An 8,840-nucleotide genomic window follows, 5' to 3' on the forward strand; every position below is an offset into this window, starting at 1 on the left:
AGGAAGCTGGTGGAAGGAAGAAAACTGAAGGAAAAAGGGAGCACTTAGACCTCCCTCCCCCCTCCGCATGTGTAGCTTACGGTTCTGTGATGGGAGAGGTATTTCCAGGAAGGAAGAAGAGAAGAAGGAGGAAGATGTTTGGTTTGCTGGGCAGCCTGTCCTTCCCCATGGTGCAGAGCAGGTCGTGGTGAGTCAAGCAGACACCCAGTCTGGTCTGGTGCTGCTGTTTTCCTGCACCTTGTAATTCTCCTCCACTCTCTGCTCAGTCAGCCTCTTTATAACTGCTCTCTGCAAACAGCCCAGGGACTGGAGGAGATAAAGGCTGGGGGCCAGGGCCCATCCGGAAACAGGGAGAGGCGGTAAGGAGGAGCTGGAACAGAGGGACAGTATTTGGCTAGAGATTTTGCAAGTGGGGGAAGGGTATTTATTGGATAATTCTCATATTAGAAATCCTTGAATGATTCATTCTCTGTTTTCCTTAACCCACCGGAAATCTGCAGTGTTGGAGATATGAACTATGTTCAACAGAGGGTAATTTTCCCCGTGGGCAGCATCCAATCATAGCACTCTGATGTGGGGTGCTCTGAACTTTTAACCCAAACCCCAGGTTTATAGTTATGCTAAGATAAAAAGGAAATGCACAGACAGAAATATTGCCCATATTATGTTAACCAAATACAGCAGTAGCTTGCTGACACATTTGCTATGGGTTAGATAATTAATTTGGCCAGAATATAACACAAAATGAGGTGGGGCACAGGTCTAGATATGGAAGTACATTCAGTTTCCACTGTGAATATGCACAAATATTACGGAATGCCACTGGGAGACATCCTTGCCTCCCCAGAAGGGTGGTCATCTTCCATCATTCGGTGTCACCTGGCGTGCAGATGTTCCAGGTGGCACCTCCTTCCCTTGCCAGATTCAGATCTGTGCTGCTTTGAGATGCATTTGCAACAAAAAGTTACTCAGAAATAGTGCTGCTCGCTTGACTTGGTCTTCTGCAAACCTCTGGTTGTAGGAGCTTATCTACAAGTTGAATCTAGTCAGGAAAAAAGATAGCTAAATTCCATTGAACAGAAATGCTCAGTTCAAATTATGAGCACTTCCTGACCAGCCTGACTAGGTGGGGCATTTGCACCAGTCCACAGAAAACTGTAAAATTGCAGCTGTAGGGGTGTCAGCATGCCTTCCAGCACTGTGCAGTGAAAGGATTCAGTAACATTCTTTATAGAGATTCATGATCCCTGTGAAGATTCTGTCATGTACTAATAACACAGCAGACAAAATGGTGCAGCACAAACTACCTTGAATGCATATTTGTGCAGCCACATTAATGGCAGAGGTTGTCTATGCTGCACAAGGGAGTTTATTAGATCACGACAGCACAGGCAGCCCTATTTCCTCCTTGCCTGAAGATTAAGCTTTGAAAAACAGTGACTAAAAGTTAGCTGTAGCAGCATGTCTTGACTCTGATGAGGCAGCCACAAAACTGCAGGGAAGACCAGTGCAAAGGACCAGGAGAAATGTCTGAGAATGAAAGGAAGTTTTAGAATGTTGTTCAAAAATCAGGCACAGACTGTTGTAGAATAAAATCTATCACCTTTTTTAAACCACAAAAGTCAGGAAAACAGTCAGGAGGCAACCAGTGTCTGCTGGTGGGAAGTGTTATGTAAATGTCATATGGAGAAGGAATGAACACATACTCACGCAAACCAGAAGACTTAACAGACTGTAGTTAGAGATGGAAATACTGATAAAAAGAAGTGGTTGTGTAACTGCCAAGTAATAAAACCCATACCAATCTTTCTCCAGAAATGCCCTCTATTATCTCTCCTCTCCCATCTTTTGTTTCTCTAGTAAATAACTTATGCAGAATAGTGGTTTTCAAAGAAATAGTGTCCTGGGCATTTGCTGGAAAGCATGACTCACACGAAGTTGCTTGTTGTCATTTATGCTGCTGTAAGCTGAAACCAAAAAGCAATTAGAATGGACATATGCAAAGTACACTTTTAGGATGAGTAGGTAAAACCAAAATTCATAGATCTGCAGCACCATCAAGCCCAATGATTCAAAGGAGATCCTGTTCACTATCTTCTTCTTCCTTCTACTAACCAGTTTACCACCCACCAGGTATAAAATACATTTCTCAGTCCCCCAAGAACCACTTACCATCTCTTGACACCCTAATTCCCACTTTGCTACACAAACACTAGCCACCCTATTAGCTCAGGCAGTTGGAGCTTCATCTGGTTCCCCTCTCACAAAGTTCAGAACAAGTGATCTGAACTTATACTTAGCTCGAAAGCTTTTGGGTGCTTTTTCAGACCTGAAGGAGAGATTGAAAGACTGGCTACTTCTTCCAGCAAGGCTACCTGGTCTAATAAAAGATATCACTGCTGAAAAAGGCATGCAACATCTTTGCCCTGCATGGTTTCAATGAACTGTCAGTGATGATTCTAACCACAGGAAAGATATTTTCTCTTACAATAATACTTCATATGTGTCTGAGGTCACTGTGCACCTGGCAGATCAATAGACAATCTGTAAATGTCTAATACCTTCAGTGACTGGCCCCCATATTAAGCTGGTACAAACCTAAGTGAATCATTGTACCTAACTGCTGGTCACAAAGAATTTAAATCATGCCATATCAGAGTATATCTAGACAAAATGCCTTAATCAAATTTCTTATAACCCTCCGAGCAAAGTGGATTTATGTACTAAATGATAGCAATAAATTTTGGTTTGCTCTGCTTGAAAATGAATGATTAAATATGTTTACTCTTGCTTTTAAAGGTAGCACATCTTTTGGCTGTTCTATAGGAGATTTTTGAAATGCATTTCCAATGCTAAAATAAAGCTATAATATTACTCTAAAATTTTATTATGTTCCAAAGAACACTTGGGAAAATTGGCTTTATTCTACATAGTTGTCAGAGAGGTTACAGTAAGTTATATGTGCTGATGCATTGGATTTCCTTTACAGGTGTAATCATATTGAAATGGAGCAAGACACCAGGTCAACAAGAAACAGATGCCACAGGATCACTTCTACTTTGCCTGAATATGTTATTATGACTATTTTTTATTTTCTGAAGCATTTAATTTTCCACAATATTTCCTCACAGTTCCTTTTCACCAGCACTTTATATTATTTTGAGTTGGACTGACTGACACAGAAGATGAAATAAATAAGTTAATACAGGCCACCATAAATATTGATGAATTCCAGACACAACAAATGTTATTCTGCAAAGTGCCTCTAAGCCATACAGTCTTCACTGCAATGCCTAGCATACATGACAGAAAAAATTGATGTCTTAAACCTCCAAGTTTATGACCACTATAGAAAACATATTTCCCTGTGAAAGTTAAAATATTGAGCTGCACAATTTTAATTACTTTAACCCAATTCCAATACATTTTCCTCTGACTTCTTTTCCATTTCTGATGTTCAGCTTTGTAGCTGACAGCCAATTGTCCAATAACAGAGGGGGTCACTGGTGAGTGCAATTGCAGGAAGAAAAGATTTCTGTGAGTGGGTGTAAATACTCCTAGTACTATCACAACAGTATTATATGCAGGAATCCTTGTCTGTCCTGGAAGTCTTAATCAATTTTGAAACCACTGTCACTAAAGGTAAATAATCCCAAGAAAGACATCAGATTCTGCAATTTGTGATTGTTCTGTCTCCTCAAGGACTGTAGCACAATGTTCAATGCCTCAAAGACAAACCAAGGCAATAAACTGAGCTTCAACCTTTGGCTTTCAAGAACAGGCATGTGTTAAAAAGCTGAGAAAATGTTTCTTGGTAACACCGGTATCATGTCTAAGGTGGTGCATGCACTTTCACATAAGAATCCCTGTTGGAAACCACCAGCAGCTCTAGCAAAAAGAAAAGTCTCTCTTTAGTACCTACATCAGTTTTGCATGGTGACTTCACAGCACAAGACCATGAGCAAGTGTACTAGTATAGAAAAAGACCATACTTACATTGTGTAGGCATTTCAAAGATTTTTCCCATTTAAATTTGATGTTCAGTTAGTTATAAAAAAGTGAAACCCTAAATCACTGCCCCCCCACAATGGCTTTACTAGAAGTCAGCAGAGGACTGTGCCAATGCCACCTTCCTGTGGTATGGACTGTGCTGTACTTGCCTGGTATAACACCCGCTTGCTGCAGGGGTGTGCAAGGGGGATTGCTCCTCAGCTGTGCTGGGAGGTGGAGACCCTGCACCACAGGGGCCCTGGACCCAGAGACTGCCAACTGAGCTGATGTGGCTGAAGGGAAGGGCTTTATGCTTAGCTCAGTTACTGACTTGCTGAGTAACACAGAGGAAGTCTCTTGGGCTCTAGCTGTGCTACAACTAAGTCAGATGCCATTTGGTACTTAAGACATGGGCCTTTCCCCAGAGCAGAGAGGAGCTGGAATTCAACTAATGTGTTTGTCCAGTTTTTCGAGATGGAGGTTGCTACAGAAAAGCCAGACAAGAAGTCCTAAATGAGTATGAGGCAAGGAAATCAGATGTTCTCATGTTTACTCCTTTCCCCTGCACTTCCATTTTGTTCTGTTGCACCCTGTTAGGCAGGGCAGAGCTGGTGATGTTTGACCTTTCAGGTCAGGGAAGGGTGTATGAGCTGTAACGCAGCTGTAGAACATCCCATTTATCAGAACCCTTTTGAACACAGTGCTCTGCTACAGAGCCTGCCCTGGCTGCATTGCACCACTGCACTTCCCTCCTGTTTCGGGATACCCTGCACTGGACACCAACAGTTGGAAGGGAACAGGTCATGACCTAGCCTACACAGCCAGGAGCTCTGAAGAGAGAGCCAGCTGTGCATTCCATACTCAACACACAGGACTTCCCAGATGAGCTTTACTATGTCACAGACCTTGAGTCACTAAGTGTGGACACACCTTGCCTTGACAGGAAGGAGAGCAAGGGAAACTAGTTGTGCCTACAGCTAGTCACTTGTAGTGAAGTGAAGTAGAAAACATGTAGCATGGTTATGCAATTGTCCCCAGTAATAACCCAGCCTTAACCTCCTCGTGGGTAGTGAGCCAAAGGGTGGAGTCTGAAAAAATGTGTGAGGTTAGCACTATAGTAGCATGCACACAGAGTCCTCTCAGTACACTGTATGGTGATTTTATTCCCTCCACCTCGGCCTGCCTCATTTATGCTTACCCTCTCTTCACTCTCAAATAGGAATTTTTAAATCTCCCAACTGCCAGGTTATATATGCAGTGTGACAACATGGGGTCCAGAAGACCTGCTGAAATCATGTTCTTAAGGAACATCCCGGTTTGCCCACTGTTGGAACACTGGTGTGGCAGAAAGGGGGAGCAGAGGGCACCAGGGTAGGATCAAAAGGTGTCAGAAGATCAGTGTGCTGAGCTTGCAAGAGGAGAAGAGTGAGTAGTTTCCTTGAAGGAGGCTATTTTGTCCTGTATTCAATGTAATGTCTTGCTTTTTAGGATTTTTTGGACCCTCAAATGGGGACCCTTTAGGAGGTTGAGCAGAAAGAAGCTTTCACTTGTTTTGAGCCACAGGATTAGCTTACACAATGTTGCTTCTTCACTTGAAAAGACACCCAAAGCAGTTGAGAAAATTGTTCATTGTTGCTCTGAATAACAAGTTAAAATGTACATGAATTATGATCCTCAGCAAGCTCCTCTCCAATGCTAAGCATTTCACAGCCAGTAGTGCCTGAGATGTGACCATGCTTCTGTGTCACCTGCCTGATCAATCAGATGGTGGGGGTCACTTGAGTGCAGATGGAGCCCACTGTCCATTGGGTAGCTTGCAAATGAACTCAACAAAGAAATAAGCAGAGAACAAGGCTGAGTTGTTTCCTCAGAACAATTTGACACATCATCATTTGTTGACTTAAAGTTCCTCTGGCATATTTTTGGTCTTCTCTGATCAGTGAATTGGTTGGTCATTACCCGCATTTCATATTTGACATGGAGAGGATTGTGAGAAGACCTAAACATCTGTAAAACAAGATCTGTAAAATAAAAGAAGTCATACAGTTGAGGTCTTGCTGTGCCATTGTTTAATAGACCGCCATTATTACCTGTGATACTGCACGGATCACAGAGAATTTGGGCCAAAAGATGGAGCAGCCAAATTCCCAGGACCAAGGAGTCCTTTGTCTCACGAGAGTGCCAGCTAAGCAATGGAGAGGCCTAAGCAAGAGAATGCTTCTACACTGGAGCTTATCTTTCTGGATAGATCCATGTGGGATTTTTTTTTTCTAGCTTTTGCATCCTGCTGCCTGCACTGTGGATGAGACTCATCATCTACAGTAAAAAAGCTTGTGCTCAGTTTCCAAAGCAAGTATGGTCATTATAAATCTTCTTCTTAACTATGCCATGACATCAGCCTTTTGCAGATCCTTCAGTGTGAACTCCACATGAACAGTGAAGCAGTTCCCATGGCACAATCAAACTACAAAGATGTGTTCAACAAAAAGGGAAGTTAGCTTGACAGAGCATTTTAGTCTAAGGCATTGTCATGTGATTATACTCTTTTTTATTCATAAGAACCTTCAGAATAGCTTTTAATGTACTGGACCCATAGGAGATCCAGAAGCTGCTGGGCAGGCACAAGGACACTGGTAGACAACTGTAGTGAAGCTGTGAATTTCCCATTTCTCTTAGTGTTGCTGATTCAGTCCAAGGATCTGCACAACAATTTCAGCTTTTTTAAACTGAGATGTGCAATACTGAGCACAGTAAACCAGTGACTGTGCCTTTGAGTTGGCAGCAGAATGGTAGTTCATAGCAAATCTTGGGCCAGTGAGCCTGATTTTCTCAGTTTTCTTGCTCTGTATGTCTAGCCAAATTTTAAGTAGTTCTGACCTTCTGAGGCCTGGAACACTCCCCAAATCTCTGGGAATGAATGATATGACACTTTGAGATTGTCAGATTACAACAAAAGAAATGACATTCTGTCTAGTGTCTGTCCCTGCCTTGCTCAGTCCACAATTAATATACTTGTTTCTGTTTCAGAGCTATGGAAAAAAACTCTTAGCTGAAACAAGTGTAAGGGACCTTTAAGAAATGTTTGTTTTGACACTGCCTGACTTTGATGACTTGTTGTGTGACAAGAGCCTAGTTGTTTGCCTCAAAACTTGCTGAGCTTGCAGAAAGAGAACGAAACCCAGTAAATTCTGCCTATACCTCTAGCTCTAGCTGGACTGGAAAACAGGATACCTTTAGCTATAGCTGGACTGAAAACACAGAAAATATCAAGACACTGTAAACCTCTAACTGCAGCAACTTTCACAGGAGGTAGTGGGACTTCACTGTCCATCTAAATCTCTAGTTGAGATAACAGGACTCCACTGCCCACTGTAAATCTCTAGCTGCACCTGGACCACAACTTCCACAGGACATTTGCTAGGAAGTTTTGTGTGCCTGTGCTGGGAATTGGTATGTGCTGACCCAGCAAGTCAAGGGAAGCTGACTAATCAGAGCCCCAGCAGAACCCTATAAAGAAAGGATCAGTGTCCAGAGTGTGCATGTGTGCACCCACCACCAAAGAAAAGACTGCTATGGATCATCAGAATGCTGCTGGATCCATGGTGGTGACTATCCCTGCTTCTGCATCTCAAATCTTGTTTACTTCCCCCTTTCCTGTTTCTAGCTCTCCTATTGCCCCTTCTTCCCTTTATGTGACCAATAGTAAAATCTCACTCACTAATGGTATATGACCTCATTTGTGTCTTAATTCCCACTGGGGGAATTGATCGAACCCTCTAGTGTCTTACCAGATTGGGATGACAAGACACCAGGGTTTCAGAAGTCTTGGAGATGTTGAAAGGTGTTTTAAGAATATTTCTGTTCCCTGTGGGAGTGGGAACCAGGGAGACATGATCTACATGCAAAAATCTGGTATGAGCATGGAATGTTTATTAGATCTGACTGCAACCAGCAATTAGCTGTTTGAGTCAAAGGATAAAATTGGGTAATAAACATTACATTTTCAGCATGCAGAGGGAGAGATTGCAGAGGAAAATGTGCACTTGATGTTTTAAGAGTCAGGTTTGGACTAACAGGAAGAGAAGGATCCAAAAGAATGACAAAAATGCAGCTTTTTTTTTTTTCCCCTGGACCTTGTTTCTTCCCAGAAATCGATGTTTGGCTGAACAGAATAGCATTTGGCCAGAGCCAAGGGGATTTTTATGAGTTCCATGTGAGATGCTGAAGGCTTGGCTTAATTGGCCTAAATCCCTCAGAAAGACACACATCCTGTACCCATATCTACTCATCGTGTTCTCCCCTTTTCAACCTTGTTACTGTAACCATTGATTTCTCTTGCTTTAGTCAGGTCTGATGCTCAGGTAAATCGAGGGTGTGTTCGGGGTGTGTCAGGAAAACAAAACTCACAGCCTTCCTTGCTTTCCTCCTACTGCCAGTGAAGTTTTAATTTTGGAACTTTGCATGGAAATCAGTACTCTACCCAAAGCTATTTCATGCCCCACAAATTCCTCATCAGTGGAACTTCATGAAATGACTTTTTATAACGTCAATATCATGCACATCTTGCATAGCCAGGCCTTTGCAATTCTAAAACTCAAATTATTTAGTACCTTTGGCAAAAGAAATTGATTTGGGAAGAGGGATATTCTGTGTTGACACGATGATTACTTTTCATTGGAAAAAAACTCAAGCCTACACGTGGCTTTTTCAAAAATCGCCTGGTGAAATGGATCCTTGCAAAACACATACTAGTCTTCAGCACTTGAACAGTTTGCATTTTACTGAAATTCTTGTTCGGACCACTGCACGGCAGACCCTGTTTCCCCGGCTGCGCGCCCGGTCCATCCCTG

At 42.5% G+C, this 8,840-nt stretch overlaps 1 protein-coding gene across 1 annotated transcript in view; it reads right to left on the reverse strand.

The window, feature by feature from the left end:
* Window positions 1-290, reverse strand: part of LOC103804926 (alpha-2-macroglobulin-like) — a gene marked incomplete at its 3' end in the record, with an annotated part of 29,179 nt that extends 28,889 nt beyond the window's left edge. Inside the window, exon 1 of the mRNA XM_009077561.1 lies at window positions 81-290. Coding sequence (XP_009075809.1) covers window positions 81-169 — 89 coding nt within the window. The remainder of the gene's footprint in view (window positions 1-80) is intronic.
* Between the last annotated feature and the right edge of the window lie 8,550 nt (window positions 291-8,840).

Source organism: Acanthisitta chloris, unplaced genomic scaffold (assembly GCF_000695815.1).
Source record: "Acanthisitta chloris isolate BGI_N310 unplaced genomic scaffold, ASM69581v1 scaffold21286, whole genome shotgun sequence".
Lineage (NCBI taxonomy): Eukaryota > Metazoa > Chordata > Aves > Passeriformes > Acanthisittidae > Acanthisitta > Acanthisitta chloris.